The 23,742-nt window shown below is 43.6% G+C and overlaps 2 protein-coding genes and 1 pseudogene across 3 annotated transcripts in view; 1 reads left to right on the forward strand and 2 right to left on the reverse strand.

The window, feature by feature from the left end:
• Positions 1-23,742, forward strand: part of LOC310783693 (anthrax toxin receptor 1-like) — a gene marked incomplete at its 5' end in the record, with an annotated part of 74,814 nt that overhangs the window by 15,798 nt on the left and 35,274 nt on the right. The gene's annotated exons all lie outside the window — the stretch shown is intronic.
• On the reverse strand, positions 406-22,771 carry LOC310783695 (thromboxane-A synthase-like; the record flags this gene model as incomplete). The annotated part of the gene is made up of 6 exons (XM_083644611.1): positions 406-547; positions 1,094-1,182; positions 18,885-19,241; positions 21,017-21,141; positions 21,311-21,459; positions 22,683-22,771. The coding sequence occupies 6 exons, from the start codon at positions 22,769-22,771 to the stop codon at positions 406-408; spliced, it is 951 nt and encodes a 316-aa protein (XP_083500737.1).
• On the reverse strand, positions 11,393-12,370 carry LOC310783694 (serine/threonine-protein phosphatase PP1-beta catalytic subunit pseudogene; annotated as a pseudogene). Its single transcript has one exon. The product of its transcript is annotated as a serine/threonine-protein phosphatase PP1-beta catalytic subunit pseudogene (transcript).

The following is a 23,742-nucleotide window of genomic DNA, read 5'->3' on the forward strand; positions in this document are numbered from 1 at the left end:
ATCTGCTAAATTCATAAACATCATCCACATCAGAACTATCAGAACTATCAACTATCAGAGTTATCTCTGCCTGTATTGTGCATCTTCTTCTATGTTGTATTATGGATCCTGTCGTTTCACTGTACTGTGTATGTGTTTGTTGCATGTATTTGTGACTTTCATGTGTGCCAGCAAACCTGTAAAGCCAAAGACAAATTTCCACATTGTGGACAGCAATAAAATTTAATTGAATTGAATTGAATAACACAGAGCTAGCTTTAGCTAGTTACATAGATATTTGAAAAAGATTAAAGAAGAATTATAATTTGTCAAGAAGTACAGTTCAGAAATCTGCTAGATCTTGCTAAAGTTGAAATACAGGTAGACACTGTAGTTTTGTTTGTAAGGAGTTGTAAGGAGCGCCACCTACCGCTCAGGGATGAACCTCTCAGGCTCCGGCCAGTGTTCTGGGTCGCGGTGTAGGAAACGTAATGGGACATGCAATGTTGCTCCTTTAGGTAGAGACTGGCCATTCACCACACAGTCATGCTCGATGTAACGCCCAAACCTGTGTCGGGCAAAATAACACTGAAAAGAAGAATCCTGCATGCTCTATACTGCCCTACAAAGCCAAACAGCAGTAACTGCACTAATGACAAGAAGAAAAATGTAATTAAAGTTCCCCCCTGTCACAGCTATCTACTTATCGCTATTGGGTGAAAACCTTGTAACTACATCTGTATCTGTATCTTCAAAATGTCAACTTTCCAGGAACAAAGGAAAACAGCCATTGACCACACAGTCCTCCTCGATGCAACGGCCAATCCTGTGTGGAGCAAAGTAACACTGAAAAGAGGGATCCTCCATGTTCTATACACCTCAACACATCATTTCCCTGTATTCCTTCTGACAAGTGATAATAATTATGGATCGTATCAGTCAGTATGATAACTGAAAATAATTGTGGAAGAAAAGAAACAGCTCTGCTCCACATTAACTATAAACCAGTGCTGGGATTTCAACAGTGCCGAGGAATGCCACAGCATTACATGTATTTGATAGTGATATTTGGTAAAGATGCATCATTAATATTCAATTAACGTGCTTACTGTACCTGAATACAGGTGGGTAGAGGCGCAACACTTCAGATATAACCATGTCTAAATACTTCAGCTCTTGGACATTCGTGTAATCAGGCGATTCCTACAAAAGAATAGAAAACAATATAAATTACTTTACAATTTCACTAACTACTATGCAAATAAAACCACAACAAGGCTGCCATTAAAGCTGTGTTGCAGTTCTCCATGCTGCCTGTAGAGAGCAGTAATACATGTTCATATTTGATCTATCAGTCTATGAACATTGTGACAAAGAAATGTTTTGGTGAATCTAAACAGTGTTGGGGAGTAGAGAACTACATGTAGTTGAACTACATAGGTTAACTACATTTTGCAGTAGCTTGCTGCTGGTAGTTCAACTACATTCATATTTGCGTAGTGAGTCAAGTAGTTAAACTACTTTTTGGTCATTTTTGTGTAGTTTAACTACTCAAACTACAAACTACAATTTTGGGCAATAAAATGAAAGGATTCAGGAATATATATATATATATATATATATATATATATATATATACACATATATATATATTCAATTCAATTTATTGTTGTCCACAGGTTTGCTTGCACACAGACACAGTACACAGCACAGGAAATGATAGGGTACATAATACAACATATAACAAGACAACAGGACAACAGCACATTACAGACAGCGATAACAGACATGGTTCTGATGTGGATGAGTCTGACATTTATGAATTTAGCAGATTTATTGCGTTTGGTATGAAAGATTTTTTTGTAGATGTTCTTGGTTGCTGCAGGAACTCTATAGCGTCTTCCCGAGGGCAGTTTTGTGAACTCATTAAAAAGGGGATGTACAGGGTCACACACAATTTGTCTGGCTTTTCGTGCCACCCGTGTTTTATAAATACATCCAAGTTGTTCTTGTTCTTTCCCAATAATTTTACTTGCCGGGCTCTATCGTTGCATCGGCCTATGAACTGCGTTCAATGCCACACGCAGCGCAGATCAGTGGGCGTGGACCAGCGCACTTGATATTTTGGTATCGGCGCTACACCCAGCATTAAGCATTACAACCACGCCTTTTAAGCGTAAAATTATGCACTATCTGCTCATTGGGTAAGTGGAGTAAACAAATCACATGCTTCACTTTTCAGCTCCAATTCCACGGAGCGATCCAGTCCGGCTTCAGAAAAGCCGAGGGCTCTGATCTCCCCCCCCCCCCTTTTATCCCCTCTGTCTGTCTGGCTATTATTCCATATTATTCTCAAACCAATCTAACTGCAGTTTAAATACTGCAAGCATGTAAATACGCTACACTATAGCAAGATCAAAGTGAAAAGAATGTTCTAAACGCATCAGCTAGAAAAATATAGCCTATCCCTATATGATGAGATTAATTAGATTGGTGAAAGTTTGTCCAGAATGATATCGTTTTCTCGCCCCTGCTGCACAGGTAGGATGATGCACATAAATATAGCCTACATTATGTAAAGTCATTGCAGAAATGTGTTTTTATGTTGTTGGTTGTTGGTGGTATAAACACAAGACAGCCAAATCCATGGATTAGGGACCATGGTGAAAGTGCTGCAGCCCAGGCAGCCAGAAAGCCAGAATTAGAAAAATGATTTCACTATTATTTAAAGACTTAAGACGTTGTTGTGCTTATTTTTTGTCTACTATTGTAAAATAATAGTAGGCCTATTATCATGAAAAAGTATTTGTAATAAAAAAATATATATATATATTTACCCTCTCTGGCGCCCCTAACGGCTCAAGCGCCCCTACCATTTGCCTAGTTCGCCTAATGGACGGCACGCCACTGACACAATCAAATGAACTAGAGCCCGCCTGATACTGGATTTTTGAGGCCGATGCCGATACTGATATTAGGGAGTAAAAAAAAATTCATATATATATATTTGATATATCGGCTGATATTCTTATCTATATATAAATCTTATTATAATATATATATATAAATTTGGCAATGTTTCAAGAATGTTGTCCGACCAAAGTGCCAAAGTGGTTCAAAGGACTGAGGAGCTTTCAGTCCCTGTTGCTATCATGGCCTTACAACTCAGATGGATGACCTTGAACGTGTGGACCAGAGCCGGGCAGCCGCTCACTGACTTGGATGGCGATGACCCTGTTGTCTGGCAGCAGGGCCCTGCTGTCACTCCTCATTGGGGTGCCACACAGACTGACATGTTGCTAATGAGAACTAACAACTCTGCATCAACGGATAAAGCTCTGCACCGCTGCTCGCCTGCCACTGGAGCTGATCTAAGAGAGACAACCTTTTATCAAAGAGAGCCCTGTCACTGGGGAAAAGGTGGGCTGTTCCTCCACTGTCTGTCCACTGTTTTTAAGGAAAAGTGATGTAAACAAGTGTCCCTTTCAGTACTAATACACTGCTGCTATGCCAGATTATTCTTGGATGGTGACAGATCATCAGGGCTATTGGGTCATTTGTATTCAGATGACATAGTGTCCTGATTATGCAGATTCAATGACAATCACTTATCCAAATCCTTTGGGGTGTTAAACAAAGCTGACTCTACAAGTTGATAGAATGGGCGTGTGTGTGTGTGTGTGTGTGTGTGTGTGTGTGTGTGTGTGTGTGTGTGTGTGTGTGTGTGTGTGTGTGTGTGTGTGTGTGTGTGTGTGTGTGTGTGTATTTGTTTAGATGTGAACAATCAGCATCTGTCTGCGCCAAGCGGCATGGCATAGACCACAAGTGGGAACGTCCAAGGCTCAAATATGTGTCAATGTCAGCTCTTTAGCCAACACCGGGCCACAGAGGACCATAGGCTGCTACACCATGGTATGCTGTTTAACTCTGGCCTACATGAGAGGGACAGAGAGATGGTGCAAGAGATGGACAGACATGAAAGGTACAGAATAAAGGGGGAGGGCATCTGCATGCCTGGTAAACATGGCTCAGTGTAATGCAGGAATAACAAAGGGAGCTGGAGCTGCACTAAGCTACTCATGGAGAGACTAGCTGGGGAGCAGTGGGGTCTGTTGCCTTCTCTGAGGCCCGCCAGAGGGCACTGAGAGCCTGAAATAAATGGAGAACCCTTTCCCTCATGCACCAATTTCCCCACTCAGACTGCCTATGCCTAGGTTTGGTATATGGTTAATAAATATGCCTAGGTTTGGTATATGGTTAGCAGTGCGGCCTGAAAACAATATTCTTGTTGTCAACATTGTTGTTGAGCAAAGAGATTCTCCTGTGTGTATTTTTCTTGCCCTCTGCTCTTCTGGTGAGACTGTGGTAAGTTTTGGTAGATGGTCAGAATGCACCCTCAGACCCCCCTTTATGGTCGAGTGTCAGAGCTCGCTGGCCGCGCCGTAGGGCTACGCTGTACAAGTACACTATAATGTAGATGGGAAGATAACAGGAGAGTGGAAGGTATGACCAATATGCACGCCTACATTCTCTCTTTGGGCTAACTTCTAGTCATTGAAATCATATAGTGTTATTCATTTTGATGGGGTCTACCCTGGGACGCCTTCATCAAGCGGACGTTTGAGTATGTAGGTCTAGCTGACCTAAACTCGGCTATGTTGGCTATATTTCTGGCTTAAGACTTGCAGGCCCTTTCAGACCATTCCAAATGTTTGGTGAGTGCACCAGACCATCATCTAATCATTGTACAACTACCTTTTAAAGGCCAAAACAGCTGCAGGAGGGCTTCGCTCATCCACAGGCCAATCATAGCCTGCTGTTATATCACACTGATGTAGGCCTGATCTTTGTTGAAGTAAAAAGCCATTCAAACCAGGAAAAATACAGTTCATTTGCAAGGTCATTGTCCTGAACTTTCGATACTTTATTCAATATTTGTGGACATGTAAAAGTCTCTCCTGTGGTAGCAACTATTAATTAGTATTAAACATATTTTACCAGCACAACCTTTCACCTAGAAAAGACATAACCAAGGTGTGTTTCCGACCGGTTCTGTTACACCATGCGGTTTATCATTTAATGGTGTCCAATTAGACCTTTCAAACTGTTCCAAACCTGGGCAAGTGAAATATAGCTCTCTCTCTCTGTCCACTGCAGGTGAGAAGGTAAATTTATGTTATTTCATGTCAGCCAGCTGGGAAATTCCTTCACACCTTGTTCTTTGTGTTGGCCATAGTAAATGTTTTGGATTAACTTTGACAGCTAAGCTTTGATAACACAGAGACACTTTGAAGCATCGGTTGGGACCAATAATCTTCTCAAACTATCTTTATAATGAGCTGAACGACAGGGTTCGTTCTACACATTTCTGACTCGCATCTTTTTGGGTCAGGATGTCATTACTTGCAAGCATTAAAACTCACAAAAGATGGTTGGGTCTCGTGATAGAACAGCGAGCATGGCTACAACTCCTGTGACTGAGGACAGAGAGGAAGGGAGTCCCATTGGCTCAGCTTTATTATGTGATTGTGTGTGTGTGTGTGTGTGTGTGTGTGTGTGTGTGTGTGTGTGTGTGTGTGTGTGTGTGTGTGTGTGTTTGTACGCATCGTATGTGGTGAGTGTGCGCAGGCCTACGTGTGCATGTGTTTCAACCTCTCATGAATTCACTGTAGAAAAGGGGGCTTATCTAACAATGTCTGCCGTGTGACAGCTGTTGACATTCACCACACATCAGTCAGAAAACCCACCGCGGAATATTTCTGTTTATTTATTTCATTTATTTATTTATTTACTTGTTTACCGGTATTTATTTATTTATTTTAAGCAGTGCTGCCACTTCTATAACGGACTTTGTGTGTTTGTCCATTATGACACGGACTGTCCGTCTGTCACTTTTAGAAGCTTCTATGAGTGACTGTGTGTGTGTGTGCGTCCTTCCATCCTTCATATTAGTAAACAAACACAATCCATCACCTGAGCATGCAAAGGTGGAAGGCTGCTGAGCAGGATTCAAAGCAGGAGGCGTCGAGCAGCGAGGGAGGTCGGTGCGCTGGCACGAGGGCCGAGAGGTCCAGGAACACTACTTAAAGTATTATAGCTGCTTCCCCTACAGGAACTTGACACCATCAGACTACTCTTGTTAACCCCCACCGTGCACCGCTCAGACTGTAACTCGTATTTAATGTAATGCCTATTTAACTCTGTCTGTAAATTAATGTAAATTCACTGCCTATTTAACGCCTATTTGACTCAGACTGTAAATGAATGTAAATTCAATGTAAATTCATATTTAATGTCTACTGAACAACACTCCTCGTCTCATGTATATATTGTATATTGGATTGCACTTGCAACATTGTGATTGTCCTTTAGTTATTTTTCCTACTTCTTTATCTCTGAATATTGACATGACCGCTAGGCGAGGCGGACGGAGGAACATTGAGGAGGGGGCGGACCCCCGAGTCTGGAATTTGTGTAATATTCTGTGAGAGGCAGCAATGTGCCGCAAGGCATCCAGTTTGCCTGAAGCCAGAAGAGCTTCCAAACACCCCCGACTGATGATGTCATACCCACTGATGATGTCATTCTCCACAAGCATCGAGTGATGTGACTGATGATGTGTTGTTGTCCCAGAATCATCAATTGGGCCAATGGTGACTGATAATGTCATACCCAATGATGATGTCGTAACGTTGATGTCATAGACATTGTGACATCATCAGTGATGTCATATAAAATGTAATCAGTGATGCCACTTAAGCAATTGTGATGTCCTCAGTGATTAATGACAGACACTGATAGGCTGATGTCTGTACTGCTTACTTCTCACCTGGGTGTCATTTTGCCTTACTTAAACCAACTGCAGAGTACACAGGCTCTAAAGAAAGCATGATGGCCCACCACTCGTGTAAGCAGCTGAGTGAAATGACACAAACATGCAATAGATTTGCACTACAAATTGGTATGCCAGGACAGAAAAGTTGCCACATTGCAACAAACATTAATATTAATCAGAAAGAGCCACTGCTATTGCATGCCTTCAATTGTTTGTTCAATCCCTGAGCCAGGTGTGATTGCTGCTCTGCCCTGTTGAGATAAGATCTGTCTAGGTTGGTGCTTTGAGTATGAATAATGCATTGGTGACGACGACGACGACCCCCATGACCAAGGGATGGACCGAAATATGACTGATGTCATTCCTCCTGAGGCTGATGGCACCAGACTGCAGGAGCCCACAGCCTGGACGCTTTGGATAGGGAGCGCGACGATGGAGAGGGGATATTGAGCTTGCAGTGCTTCTCGGGGATCAGCCACAGCTCTCAATCCGCCTGTCTCTTTCCGGGCGAGGCGAGGCGAGGCGTCAGTGTCGTGATCTCCGGGCAAGGCGAGGCGAGGTGTTCTATCTCCCTATCTGTTGTCTTTTCATGGTGACGTGACAGGCATCGCTGAACAGGGAGGAGAGAGGACAGGCCATTCACTGGGATGAAATGGGACAGGAGGAAGACATTTCTGACACGTCAACAAATGTGCACACATGCACAGATACATGGATTGATGCTGGCTATTATAATCCTCACATCGACGAGCCTGCCATATTTCAAATTGAGATGCAAGCTTTCAGCCAATTATCAAAGAAATCTGAGGGATCACCATCAAATGATTTAGCACACTTGCTAACCAGCCCTCTCTATCTCCACATTATCTCAGCTTTTCAGGATCATCCACAGAGTGAACCTCAGGGAGTTCTGCTCTGGTCTACTCTGCTCTGCTACTCTCTATACACAACTGAACTGTTATTTCACAAAGAATAGAGCAGGGGTTCCCAACCTTTTTTGGCTTGTGACCCCACTTTAACATCATAAACAAATCTAGGGACCCCAGACATTCGGTACATTGGTAATATCATCAGTGATCTCATCAGTGACTAATGTACTAACAGTATGCCTATCTTTTTAGCTGGGGCCAGAATAGCTGGGCAGCAGCTCTATAAGTCACTCTCTAGGTTGGTTGGTTTGTTGGTCGGTCGGTCGGTCGGTCGGTCGGTCCACAAAAAATGTTGGTCCTCGCGGATGCATGGTTCTGGCACGGCATGTGCACGGTTTGTTATAAGTGACATGTGTGTCACACAATGTCTATGACAATAATCAATGTTATTGATCTCAGTGGGTTAAGAGAGAGGTGCACAGTAATGGCAGGTGCACAGTTATGGCAGCAATAATGATACCATTAACAACTATAATAAGTAAGAGCATAAGTATTAATAGTAATGCACAGTTACGACAGTAGTAACGGTTACAGCTGTAATAAGAACAGGACTAATAGTAATACTGTAGCACCGATTAGATCCAAAACATAGAGCACAAAGAGCAATTTATTTGTGGATGTGCACAATAGTAGACAAATAGAGAAACATGCCAGGAAATATGGGACAGTCTCATTTAAAGCAGCTACGAGCAAGATTTTTGATTGTTATTAAACAGTATAATTACAATATTGATGCATCACATCTTACCTATAATAGTAGCTGAGACCAAAGCCGTGTGAATCGGAGATTGCTCTCTTGATTATTATTAAGTCTGTGTCTGTCTAAACTCGCATCACCAGGGGGCTCTCTCTCTCTCTGCCTACCGGCGGACCGGATAAACCCGGAAGTGAAACCCGGAAGTGAAACGCAGCTGCCTGCCTTCCCCCGTTCGCGCTGCCTAGCAACATACCATAAACAAGGAGAACGCCATGCATACTCTCACGAACATCTCTCGTTATATTCTAACAGGTTTTTGGGAAGTTATTTTGTGGTTATGGCCGAAGTGGCTGCTGCAAACCGTTTCATTTCACTTCCTGATCTGCCCTGGCCACAGACAGACTAACACTGGCCGATTCACTCGGGGTTCAAGTGAAACTACTCTGCGTTGGTCTCGTCTACTATTAGAGGTAAGATGTGATGCATTGATATTAAATTTAGACTGTTTAATAACAATCGAAAATCTTGCTCGTAGCTGCTTTAAAGATGTTGTGATTGGCATTTGAAATACTTTGCTTTGGGAACAGGATACTTCAATGGTGATGAGAAGACGTAATTTTATTACTAGTTCTTGGCAGGTACTGAAAGACGCCGACTTAGCATGACTGGAAAAGAGACCGCTTATTTCATCTTGTGAAAAAGATATATTTATTATATATTATATATTATTATTATTTATTATATGTGGATGACAACCTTGAACTCCCAATACTTGCAGTCATAAAACAAGTGTGAATTCGGAATAGCTGCGACCAGATATGCAATGTCAGTCAGTGTGTGACGTCATCCACTCCATTGTGATGTCATTTTCTGGTGAACCAACCGACCAACAGAGTTACTTATAGAGGTGGACCATGACTGGTCACAGCTATACAAGCGCGAATTCGCTATATGCCAGGCAGCATGTGTGTTACTGATGACATCACTGATGAAGTCATCCATCATCTGGCTGCCTATGAAAAATATAGTCAGTCAGTCAGCTTCAGACAGAGCCAGATTTAGGCCGGCAGCCAGCTAGCTGCCTGTCAAAAATATATAGAAATTCGCTCAATTCTAGTTTGTATGTATTTTACGCACTGTAAGGTTTTGATGCACTTCAGGATCACTGTTTAAAAACTGTTTTTATACTGTTGGACCCTGCCTAGTAAAATTTTAATAAATGAAACTTGAAGCTGCTGTGTCTCTCCACATCTCTCACACTGGTCAGACCTTCAGACAGGATCAGTTCTGGATCGGCAGTGTTTGGGTCCAGAATCACAGGAGTGTAGGAGACCATCTCATTCATCTTGTCCCATATAATACTGTGAATCTCAGGTTGCCTGTGATTTGGACAATCAAAACCGTGCATGATGCAGTCACAAAACTTTCAAGTGTTATGACCCATGCATGAGTGGTAACAGTATTAGTTTGAATCCTGCCTGCCTTCACTGTGAAATTTGTTGTACTTTTCTTCTTTTAATCTTTGGTTGTTTGCCTAATTTATGCAAATGTTGTGGTGATATGTTATGTTGTAACTGTATGTATGTTACCTTGTGCTGCTTCTTGGCCAGGTCTCTCTTGCAAAAGAGGGACATCTCAACGAGACCAACCTGGTTAAATAACGTCAAATAAAAAAATAAATTTACAGGTGTGTGTTGACATAAAAATGAAGGTCACGTTCGAAAATGCCCGTGATCTGAGCCACTTTACGCACCTAGCTCACATTCATTTTAAGTCACGGGCTGGTGTGTGATCCCATTGCAAGATGGTCTCTAGTTCAGGTGTCAGAGGGCACTCTGTCTCATGCCTTATGGTTCTGCCCTCATTGACGGGTTTCTGGGACAAACTATTTGACTGGTACTCTAAAGCCTACAAAATAACCCTTCAGCCGGAGGCAGAAATCGCCATCTTTGGTTGCTCAGAGTCCTCTCTGAACTTTCCTACAGCTGTGCAACAGTCTCTGACACAGTATTGTCGCCAAGAAACTCATTCTGCAGGAATGGAAGTCCCCCACACCTCCTTCTTTTGAGCCGTGGTTGGTGGATATGATCTTCGTTATATGAATGGAAAGACTCAGATTCCTGCGGACCTACTCACTTGGAAGGTTTTCGGTTATCTGGGACCCGTTTTTGGCCTACCTTGATGAGGTTAGGGGCGACCGCTGAGATTTGCCCGGCTGGTTTTTCATGAACCCCTTGCGTGGGATCCCATGTGGCATCCCACATCTATTGGAAGCACATGGACACCTCTAGCAGCTGGTAGCACCATATTGTAACATTGGAATGTTGATTGTTTTTTTTCTCTTTCTCTCTTTCTTTCCCTGTGTCTGAGTTTTTTTTTAATGTTCTGAAAACTGAAAATAAAATATTGGAGAAGATGGTCTCTAGTTATGGTAGTATCATAGTCTCGCTTGCCAGACTATCTCCGTCTAGACTATCTTTCGTGCTGTATCAGCGCAGGAGAGTCTGGCTCCTGTTACTCTCACTCTGGAAAAGGCTCTGTTATCTTTACAACCATCCACCGAAATTACCAAGCAGGCCGGCTGCTTTATTGCACAATCCAAATCTTCGTCAAAACTTGCCATTTTCAGTGTAGGTTGCTAGCTTGCTAGCTAGTGTTGTTGTTTCACAGCGGCAGAGGCATTTGAGTGACACGCAGGGAGCGGAAAGGGATTTCCCTTCGCTCCGACTGAAATGGTCAGAGCCAATGGCAGAGCTTATCCCCGCAGCCTGCTTCCAGTGAGCCAGACTACATATTATGATATGATATGATACCCAAAAAAGCAAAAACAAGCATTTTTTTTTTTACACATGAACAAGCTGACAGAGGAGGCTGGAGTTTTTGAGACAGCCTGCAGGGACGTTTGCCAGAGATTTGGAAAAGGGGGCAGGTTTGTCCGGGGGTGGGGGCTGCTCACCTCTTTTTGGGGGATACGGTACGGGGCGGCGTGGCGGGACGTCCCAAATTCAATCCCCCGTACTGGTACGTTGCTTTTTTCGGCAGCTTCAGGATCTGAAAGGAGCACAAGAGGGTCTCGTCCACGTTCATCATGCCGCCTGCGTTGTCAAACTCCCCACAGTAGTTGGGGGCAGAGAACAGTGTCACCAGCTGTCGTTTGGCAAAGAACTCGTAGCCGTCATTAACGACCTGATGGGCTCGGCAGACAAGGTCCAGGTCGTGGCATTTGAGGAACTTGGTGACTGTGTCGGCCCCGAAGGTGAAGGACACTCCCCGATCGTTCTCCCCCCAGCCCTGCACGTCTTTATCTGGGTCTGACCACAGCAGGTCACACATCAGACCTGTATCAGGGACATCAGTGGGTCTCACGATGCGGCGGATTTGCTCCATGGACTCCAGTTCAGGTGAGAGACCTCCGTGGCAGCAAAATATCTTATCATCCACAATGGCAGCAATGGGCAGACAGTTGAAGCAGTCTGTGAAGGTCTTCCAGAGCTTTATGTTGAATCTGCGCTTGCACTCATCATAGAAGCCGTAGATGCGGTTAATGGAGGCAGACTCATGGTTCCCCCTGAGCAAGAAGAAGTTTTCCGGGTATTTTATCTTGTAGGCCAGCAGCAGGCAAATGGTCTCCAGCGACTGTTTCCCTCTGTCCACGTAATCCCCCAGGAACAGGTAGTTGGCCTCCGGAGGGAAGCCGCCATTCTCAAATAGCCTCAGCAAATCTGGGTACTGTCCATGGATATCACCACAGATTTTGAGCGGAGCCTCCAGCTCCAGCAGGGTAGGCTGGCTGAGGAAAATCTCTCCGGCTTTAATGCAGAGCCCGCGCACCTCCGCCTCTGTCATCTGTACTATCTTCCTTGGACGCAATCGTTGCACTTCGCGCAATCGAGAAATAATGCTGTCAACATTCAATTCACGCTGTGCCATGTTTCTGACAACAAGACAACAAGAGGCAAAGTGAACAGGCTAAAATACCCACTACCGGTCGTTTTATAGCGTGGAGGAAAGGATTTATGACATCACTGATGTTGTCATTTAGACACACATTGATGATGTCACAAGAAGTGAGTGAGTGAGTGAATCAGTAATCTTAATAGTCTTACTAATGCAGCAGTGACCCACACGAACACAACATCCACCACCCTGACATCTGACTGATGTCACTCCCATACTGACTGATGCCTAGGGTTTCATCCCGGGAAATGGGATTCCCGGCGATTGCCATCCAACCCATTTCGCGTTTCACGGGAAAATAATTACGGGAAACCAGGAAAAATGTATTTTTACATTTAGAACATATTGGAATAGGCCTATATTTAGAAATAGGCCTAGTTTACTTTTTTTTAAAGATAGCATTATGTTTTAAAATAACATGTAATATCTAAGCTACTGTATGCATAGTAAGTCATCAAATGACCATGCTGTTATCAGACATTTCGGAGACATCAATCAATCAATCAATCAATCAATCAATCAATCAATCAATCAATCTATTTTATATTTATATAGTGCCAAAAATTGCAAGGCAAGGCAAGGCAGAGATATAAGAGTAAATACTAGCTTCTTCGACAACAATGCTACAGCCAGTATTTTTAAATTTGAAATATCCGAGCAGAGCAGAATTAATTTCTGATTTTATTTTGGCCTGTTTTGGCTTTGTGCGCTGGTTGAACATACACTGAAAGCTTATTGCACCTACCTAATTAATAAACACAAAGCCCACAATGATTATTTTCTTTTCATATACTGTGTAACACTTCTGACCTGCTTGGGGTGATTGCACCATGACCATTAATGCAATACGGCACGGCAGCCTGCTCCAGCACCGTACAAACTTCACCAGTGGTGAAAACTACAATCATTCCAGCCCTGCCTCCTCCTAGTTCCTGTGCCCCAGGTTGGGCATGATGGTCTGGTTAGGCAAAGTTGATCAAAGCCATGCTCTGGTATGGAGATGCCCTTATGGGTGGTGCATGGCTGGAAGAGGAGCGCACAATCGCCAGATGTCGTAGACATTGTGATGTTATCAGTGATGTAATAGACTCATCAGTGTCTGTCACAAATCACTTACACATCATCAGTGATGATGTCATTAGTGATGTCACTTGAGCAATTGTGATGTTATCCTGTCAGAAAATCACTTACAGTATGCACAGAGCCATTGTGAAAACATCGGTCATAAATTACTGATGACACATCACTTATTAAAATGGGACCTCATCGAGAATAATGATTTATATAACACACTGATGTTGTGACATCATCAGTGTGTTTTAAATTTTCCCTTCAGAGGCTATAAGTACGACTGGTAGAGTGAACTGCACTCTATGCCCTACACTGACCTTCTCTAATAATCTAATCTTAGCCTGAACAAACGCGCTTAGCTCCAAACAGTTTCAGGGGAGGCTCAGTAAATGTGAGTGATTTATTTATTTTATTTTACATTAGTTACTTATTACATTAGCTATCTGTTATCAAATCTGGACTGAAAGGGCTGATTTTTCAATTTTCCTGACTTTAAACTGTTTATTAGCATTTTTGCCATAAAGATTGCAGCGACGCCACACTTTTTCTTCTTCTCATAACTGTATTATAATAGTTTAAATAATGGGTTTCCTCTTTTCATAATGACAATTCTATGTCAGATTTGATTTCCTCCAGAGCTACTAGACAGTGTGTTTAACTACACAGTGTGTTTAACATCCTATCCAATTGGTGCAATAAGCTGAACTACAGTACATAATTGGGGGTTATAAATAGGACATTACACTGTTGAAAGCTGAATGCTGAAACCTCTTTAGTAATGTCCTCCAAGTAAAAAAATTAAAATACATACAAAATCAGTGTGTGGAGCCATTCTTTGTATGGTAATAATACATATGAATCACATCTGATGCACTTTCAACCTCAGAAGGCAGTTTCATGCTTGAGTTCACTACAGACAGATGCTCAGTTGTTTCACGGATGTCGGATTCACTGGACACTTACACATGTATGGGGAGGGGGTGCCTTTCATAGATATTCTCAGATATCAATGAAAGCACCAGGAGCCTCCCCTACCCAGTCGGGATGTGGATAAATAATTGAAAAAGGACAGGTAGGATGTAGCTGTGGCTAAGCAGTTACTCAAACTGAATCAGAGTCAGATCTTCGAGCCCACATTTCTCTCTCACACCCACACACACCCACAAAACACCCACCCACCCACACGCTCTCCCCCCCCCAAACTTCCTCCTCTCTCCACCCCTCCTTTTCCCTTGTAGAGACAGTTCTACAGTATGAGCTTCCCAGCAGGAGTAACCTCACCCCCCACCTCCATCTCCTGCCTTACACATTCTTCATGAGTCATTAAGGGCTCGATTTGCCTAAACTTATACTGTTATTCAGGGAGATAAAGGTGGCAAATTAATGAGTGACCCCCCCCTGGGGGCCACAAGCAGCAATGGCATGCAGTGAGATGGATAGAGGGAGAGAGTGAGAGAGAGAGAGATACAGCACATATTTTTCCATCAATCTCGCTAGACTGGCAACTTTGGCTGTCAGCATTTGCATATTTGGCTGCACTATATCTCTTTCAGAGGTATGAATGGCAGGATCCACACAGGGTGAGGAGCACTTGTCAGAAACAAGGAGCTGATTGAGCCATGCATGGCAAGCTTTCACACAAGGCAGCCTCTCTGCAGGAGAGCCAGCTGCCAAGTCCCAGAGCCAGAGAGCAGGTGGGGGATGCAGAGCCATAGAGCAGGTGGGGGATAAATCCCTACATCACTACATTAAAACAAGACTCACCGATGCTAAAGACAACAAATTTAGAATTAAGAGAACTGAATATATATTGTAAGGTAAAGGTAAAGTCCCACTGATTGTCACACAATGTGTGAAATTTGTTCTCCGCATTTGACCCATCCCCTGGGGGAGCGGTGAGCGGCAGCGTGCGCCGCGCTCGGGAATCACATGGTGATTTAACCCCCCAATTCCAACCCTTTGATGCTGAGTGCCAAGCAGGGAGGCAATGGGTCCCATTTTTATAGTCTTTGGTATGACTCGGCCAGGGATCTAACTCACGACCTCCCAGTCTCAGGGCGGACACTCAGACCACAAGGCCACTGAGCTTGTGTGCACAGGTGGGAATAAGGGGGATTTATATAGGAGACGTGATAGGGCCTACCCCCCCCACAGCTCCGCAACCCAAATTGGGACCCGACCCATAGTTTGGGAAACACTGCTTTAGAGTGATGTGCTGGGACGGCAGCGGAGAGATGAAAGAGTTCATGACTCCAGTGAGATCTTCTCCTCCTGTGTTTGATCCTGTCTTCTGGACCGGTCTGCTGGCTGTGCAGAACCAGCTAAGGGCTGAGGTCTTGGTCCAGGCATTAGCATGGACGGGACCACGGACAAGGCCGGATCTACCATATGGGCAGGTGCCCAGGTTTTTGTTGTCATGTTGGGCTCCACAGAACTATCCCATATCAGCAGCCTGTCTCTTCTGTTTTATTGCACAGCCTACACACTTTAGTCACATGTGTTGCTTACTGTAGGCTATTTACATAGCCTGGGAGTTGGGACAGTAGACCCTTCTCACAGGGGTCATTTTCTGTCGAAAAGGCAGGGTTAACACAGGTGCAAGCAAAACACTAATGAGGGCTTCAAACTTCCATGATTGGAATTTGGAAGCCCTCATTAGTGTTTTGCTTGCACCTGTGTTTATTAGCCAATTTTTTCATCATTGTAAAGACACAGACAGTGAAGAGGATATTAATGTGAAGATTAGCCTCTTCATTTTGCTCTCACCCTAGAAACCCTAACCTGACGCTGCCAGATGAATGTAAGTTCGTTCACATTTGTTTCACAACCAACATCCATCTGGGTTTGGCCAAGCTACCCTGCTGAAGAGGGCGGTCACTTTTTTCAAGCTACTTGGCAGGTGATTGGATGGACCGTCTGTCACCGTCTGGGCGTGCCAACGCCAACCAATCAGATCGACTTGCCTTCATGACGTAACAGCGGCAGTGCCTGGTAAACAGCTAGGACTACAATTGCTAAATAGTTAGCATGGAGGTCGCAGATTTTTGCTGTTTTTGTAAGGTGAATATTGGGTGCAAACATTGACTATTCAATTTGCCAAAAGAAAGAAGAATAACTGCAGATGTCTGACTGAGGATGAAGTGCAGGTAGGCCATTTTGCACGTTAAATGTAACGGATTGGATTAACTGATGTTACGCTAACATTAGCAACATTTGCGAGTTAGCTTGGCAGCCCGTGCCAGGGGCCCCTCTCCTGGCCGCGGACACCCAGGGCAGCCACCGCCCACGCAAGGGGCTCTTGTCGTGGGCGGTGGCTGCATGTGCTGGGTGCCCGCGGCCGGGAGGGGGGCTCCCGGCACGGGCAGCGGCCGCCCGGAGGTTGGGGTGCTACGCCTGATGATTGATGATTAATGTTAACGTTAACAGCGATGAATTACTAACACATATCGTTGTTCGTTTCTTCAGGGAACTGATGACACGATATGACACCGAGTGGCACGCACCCTGGACGGCTAACGTCATGGAGACCCCAGCGCTCTCTAGCCTTTATGATCATGGCAATAACATCAGCCAAATGCTTTGATACAATATAATTATTTAACGCTACTATTTAGCATTAAGGACTGGTGAATTTTAACATATCTGTGGAATGGTAGATGTTTACGCATGACTGGAGAATGTTATTTGCTTACTTTTGTGATAATAAACTAAACGGAGAAAAGACGGCCTGTGGTGTTGTTGTTACTTAATCTGCTGGTCTTGAGGCACGATTGGATAAAATGGGGACACCTCGCCATTCCGAAGTGTCGGCATTCCGATCATTGACTTCTATGCTTTCGGAGAGGCGGCCCTTTTTTATCTCCAAAAAATGTTTCGCCGAGAGGTTAGGTTAGGCTTAGGCGTGGGGGGTGGGAGAGGTTAGGTTTAGGGTTAGGGTCTGGGGGAGGGTTCTTTCGCAATGGCGAGGTTAGGGTTAGAATTTTGTCGGAATGCCGGTATTTCGGAGTGCCGACATTTCGGAATGCCGAGGTGTCCCCGGATAAAATTATAAGATGATGTAAATTCATAAAGATGTTGATGTCAGATGAATCTGCGAAAGGGAGCTGCCTGGAGCCCAGACGATGTCAAGGTACCAAGGTATGCACAGAGAAGACAGTAAGTACGCCATGCAGCATGTATTTGGATATAATCTCAAACTTTAAGAATGGGCTTCAGTGCCCAGGGGCCCCTGGGGGTGTTAATCTGGCCTTGACCACGGAATGAGTCAAACAAGACCATGTAGTGTGTCAAATAAACACATACCCATATCCACACGCACCATCGGTACGCACGTGCATTGTGGGGCATTATGAAGCAGAATGAATAATGGTTGGTAGAGCAAAAAGAGGAGTCTGGTCACTGGGGCACTGTTCAATCTGAAATCTAAATGCTGCGAGAGCCATTTCTTCAGGACTCACAGAGGAGATTTACATTTACATTTGGTAGGAAGGAAGCAATCGGCATCTTCCAAAAGAGTGTCCTTTTTCTGTTTATCTGAATGAAATTAAACGAAAGACACAGTCAATGACCTGTAAATAATTTCCATATAAATATACTACCACAAATATGACATCATGACATGACATCATGACATCAAAACATTCAGTCATCTCATCTGCACACCATAAATCAAAGGGCAACGAGAGAATCCCTAGTCTGAAAACACTATCAGGAAATAGACTGATAAAAAGAAACGTGTGTAGCCACACACACAGTTCACCTCCACTGGCCTGTAGCATAGCAGGGTGAATATGAGAGCAGGGACGCACAGCAGAGAATAGGTTATCACAGTACAGCTGCAGTGCTAATGTGCTGTATTTCTGATGGGCTCTGGAACATGACTAGTTATCTGCACTCAGAGAGCTTCTCAGCAGTGGCGCCTGCCTGGACTAATGACACATGGACAACAGCCATCAAACTGTCACAGACAATTATATGTGGGAAGGAGTGAAAGCATGTGGAACTAGGTAATTTCTGCTCTAGATTAATCTGGGTACTTACCCAGGGTGCTTAGCTTCTTATAGAGTTACAGTACATCAACAGAATTCCCATCATTCAGTACGTACATTTTTGAATGTGGTTTGAATACAGTATTTACGCTACTTGAGGTGAGCAGGGACACAACATTAAATATGAGTACGTCTCATATTTTCTAGTGGAAAATATATTCAACTATTTTTGCCCAGATCTGCCATCCTACATCCTAACTGGATGAGATGTAGGTCAGACCGCACCATGGCTACAGCATCGCTGGCTTGCTGGGGGGATAGCAAAGCAGGGCTGACTCTACTGTATGTGAAGCACCTAGAGTAGTCAGAAAAGTGCTACACAAATGCAATCAATTATTACAGACTAAACCACAGCGTCACACACTCACGTGTCTGGCGCTGAACCTGTCCACCTCTTCCTGCACTTTGCGCTGACATTCAGGGTGGATGGCCAGGAGGTAGCAGGTGAAGGCCAACGCGCTGCTGCTGGTATCATAGGCTGCCAGGAGGAAGGCAAAAGCCTGGCCCAAAATCGCATCCTCCGTCAGCATCGTCTTCTGTGGACGTTTGGTGGGTGACACCAATGGGTGATTATAGCCATTGTCCTTCTCCGAGGCCGGCTGGGGTGCCTGTTGGTGTGTGTGATCTAGCTCATCAGCGTGGTTCACCATGTCAAAGTGTTCCAGGGAGACACACTCCTGGCTGCTCCGTGCGTCCAACATCACCTGGAGGAAGTCTCGACGCTTCTACTCGTCGACATACAAAGATATATATCAGAAATTCAATCACCTACTGACAGAAGGGAAGATCACCTTTTTACAAACTTCGACATATACTTTATTACATTTGAATTTGTCAAGCTCATATTGACCACATAAAGTACAATTTGAATTATTGTGTCCGGTCATAATCTTATAATAAATGCAGGCTAGGGGCATATGGGTGATGTTTGGGGGGGGTGAGGGGTGAGGGGGGAGCGCTGTGGTCTAAAAGGTTTACACTTGTTCAGGAGCACCCTGCTCACTCACACACACATTCACACCTGGAAGCTGACCAGTACAACCACAGTCTGGTCTGCTGGCCACTGAGCAGCTCCACAGGAGCAGGTGGGGTTAAGAGGGGCAACTCAGTAGTGGTAATGAGGGAGGGGCAAGCGCTGCCTTTTCACCCTCCCCACCCAGATTTATGCTGCCATTTAGTTCAAAATTATAATTTGTGAACTATGAACATGATCTATTTCATTTGAAGCTGTGTGAACTGAAGTTTGAGCTCTTATGCAGTCTGGGTCCATAGCCTGTAGGCTACTGATGAAAACAATAGTCTGTAGGCTACTGATGAAAACAATAGTCTGTAGGCTACTGATGAAAACAATAGTCTGTAAGCTACTGATGAAAACAATAGCCTGTAAGCTACTGATGAAAACAATAGTCTGTAGGCTACTGATGAAAACAATAGTCTGTAAGCTACTGATGAAAACAATAGCCTGTAAGCTACTGATGAAAACAATAGGCTGTAGGCTACTGATGAAAACAATAGTCTGTAAGCTACTGATGAAAACAATAGTCTGTAGGCTACTGATGAAAACAATAGTCTGTAAGCTACTGATGAAAACAATAGCCTGTAGGCTACTGATGAAAACAATAGCCTGTAAGCTACTGATGAAAACAATAGTCTGTAGGCTACTGATGAAAACAATAGTCTGTAAGCTACTGATGAAAACAATAGTCTGTAGGCTACTGATGAAAACAATAGTCTGTAAGCTACTGATGAAAACAATAGCCTGTAGGCTACTGATGAAAACAATAGCCTGTAAGCTACTGATGAAAACAATAGTCTGTAGGCTACTGATGAAAACAATAGTCTGTAGGCTACTGATGAAAACAATAGGCTGTAGGCTACTGATGAAAACAATAGTCTGTAGGCTACTGATGAAAACAATAGTCTGTAGGCTACTGATGAAAACAATAGGCTGTAGGCTACTGATGAAAACAATAGTCTGTAGGCTACTGATGAAAACAATAGTCTGTAGGCTACTGATGAAAACAATAGTCTGTAGGCTACTGATGAAAACAATAGGCTGTAGGCTACTGATGAAAACAATAGTCTGTAGGCTACTGATTAAAACAATAGTCTGTAGGCTACTGATGAAAACAATAGTCTGTAGGCTACTGATGAAAACAATAGTCTGTAGGCTACTGATTAAAACAATAGTCTGTAGGCAACTGATGAAAACAATAGGCTGTAGGCTACTGATTAAAACAATAGTCTGTAGGCTACTGATTAAAACAATAGTAGGTTACTGATTGTTGCAGTACTAGTGGATGGTTGGATGCAGGATAGATGTATGATGGAGCAGTTGGCTCCGTTCTTTACTTTGAGTACTTTGTTGGCTACCTTTCTAAAAGCATTTACCACACCTTTTTGTGGGTGATGTTTGTGTGATGTGAATTCACTGGCATTGGTCAGTTTGATTCAACAAAGCATGGCTGATTGTTGTAATGCCCATAAGGTTCAGTAGCACCTGTTCAGGAGGCTGCTCATCTCTCTGTTTGATAAGCTTCTTAAGGAAGCTGGAGAAGAAAGTCACGTGCTGTCTTCTCTTGGGGATCAAAGTCGCCAGAGGAGCCAAGATGGAAGGAAGAGCAACTGGAGAGTGAAGAAGACACAAACCAACTTTCTGTTAGTGGCTGTTAGTGTACATTTTTCTGACATTAACTACAAACATATTTCATTTTATACTTTGTGCTTCCTTTGTATTTGTATTACAGCATTCACATATAAATGGATCATATAAATACAAATGGATAGAACTGACGGAAAAAGAGCATGATGGGGCTTGTGAAAGTGAAGTCGCTGAACGTCTTGACATGCCGGACGAACGGGTGATTGGGATTCTTCTGAGAGTCCAACTGGGTCCCAAATGCCGTGCTGGCAGTAACATCCATGAAGAAGCAGCTAAAACATCTGTAAAGCATGCAAACACACACACACACACACACAGACACACGCACGCACGCACGTACACACACACACACACACACACACACACAGCCGATCAATAGGCTACAGCAAGCCACGTATAGTCCAGAACACGGTATAATGCAACATAAACATCTTGCCTTCATCAATAAATGCATGCAGAAGAGACACAGTGAGTCAGTCAATTAAGCAATAGCTCACATTAGGCGTAGTATATGGTTATTATATCACAGCTAAGGGGCGTTATAGTATATCACGGCCTGAATTACCTTCATAAAACGGTTACCAAGTATGGCAATATGAAGGTAATAGATACACTCCAAATTAAATCATTTGTATTCATAAATAAATAAATGTTCAAAATAAAAATTGGCCCTCCTGGCTGCCTGTACATAGAGCGAGGCAGTTGCTGTGCAAAGTAGTTGGCTATCTATCTCCGGTTTAGTGGTTGTAATACACAATTATCTCAACAACCAAGCAACGCACGGGATTCCAAAATGAATTTTACCATTGAAAGAAACATGACTTGTTAACAAGTTAGTGTTTCAGTCATTCAGTGGTGTTTTGAGAGTAGGGCAGGCCTAGTTACTAACTACTAGTTGGTAACTACGAACCGGTCTAGAGAACTGCTTGAATGCCCTTCTCAGAGTGACATGCCTGCCTGCCCATTACAAGCGACAAAAAAAGCAGCCCCCTTCACTTTGTATTGGATGAGACTGAATCGCTGAAAAAGCATGCTGGGATACCTGGCAACATGACGACAACGTACGACAAGACAAGAGGAGGGGCCAAATTCAAAATAGACCAATGCAAAACGGAAAGACAGCAAGACAGCCAATCAAGCTGCAGCACCAAGAGACCAGCGGGGCTAAACAGGGCGAAGGCGTCTTCCCATTAAAATATCGCTTGTAATGGCCAGGCACGGTGATACTGAATGATGTCATAGCCATGGTATATCCTCAATAAATACCACGGCTATGAACCAATCAGATCGCGTGATTTGAGGTACCCATTTTATAATACAGCATACCGTATATAGCCTACTGTACAGTATAGCTGCTAAAGTGTAACATACACTTTTGATGCTATAACTTATTAAACTAAATGTATTATACATATAATTCTACCATGAAGAAAAAAATGCAGAGTTTATGGTAGTCAAAGACTGAATCAAAGATCAACACTATGAGGGAGGTATGTGCAATTACCTGTGGATGTCAAAGGCCTCTCCTGACTTTGCATATGCATTCATGTGGTTCATCAGGCTATCAATGACTGTGTTGATGAGGGGAACCATCTATACACAGACAGAAACAACACACACACACACACACACACACACCCACACACCCACACACACACACACACACACACACACACACACACACACACACACACACACACACACACACACACACACAATCAATCAATCAAACCTTTATTGGCAGACGCTTGGTCCATAGATGACACATACACAATTACAAAAAGCACATAAGGGCACAATAAAAGAACAAAAGTACATTATAAAAGAGAGTCATACCAGAGTTTCCACATATGTGACTGGTATCTCACAGTGCTTAGCCCAGGATCAGTGAGCAACTTAATGATAACATTCTGAGACACGTTCAATCTACAGATGAACCTGTACCTCAGATTTCTCAGGAGCACCTGGAAAGTGGCCACCCGGCCCCGCCTTACAGAACAGGTCACTAGCACTGCTCCACCTGGGTTTTTTTCAGCAAGATGCGCATGCAATCATTATAGGCAACCTGAAGTTTATGCATGCTTGCCTTCTTAAACTTTGCCCACAAGGGGGCAGTATAGATAGGGGTACAGTAAGCCCTAAAGAGTGTGATCTTTACATCATCAGAACAGGAGTGGAATTTCCTGACCAACATGTTAGCCTGAATGTATAACACACGCCGCTGTCTATACATCATCATCACCCATATGGTCAGTGATGAAGTGGCCCAGATATTTGGTTTTGTCACAGACACATAGAGCATGCTCAGACAAAAGAAAGACAGGAAAAGCAAGATCCCGGTCCTCTTTCGTTCTACAGATCATAACAACACTCTTCTTAGCATTGTATTTAACATCAATTTGGACCCCGTAATCAGAACAGATATTCAGCAGATGTTGAAACCCAGCGCTGCTGGGGGAGAAGATCGCCAGGTCATCCGCATACATAAGGTGGTTAATCAAGGCGTTACCAATCATACATCCTGTTCTGCAGTCTCTTAGCTGGACAGAGAGATCATCCATATA

This window comes from Poromitra crassiceps (genome assembly GCF_964638095.1).
Source record: "Poromitra crassiceps genome assembly, chromosome: 10".
In the NCBI taxonomy this organism is placed as follows: Eukaryota; Metazoa; Chordata; class Actinopteri; order Beryciformes; family Melamphaidae; genus Poromitra; species Poromitra crassiceps.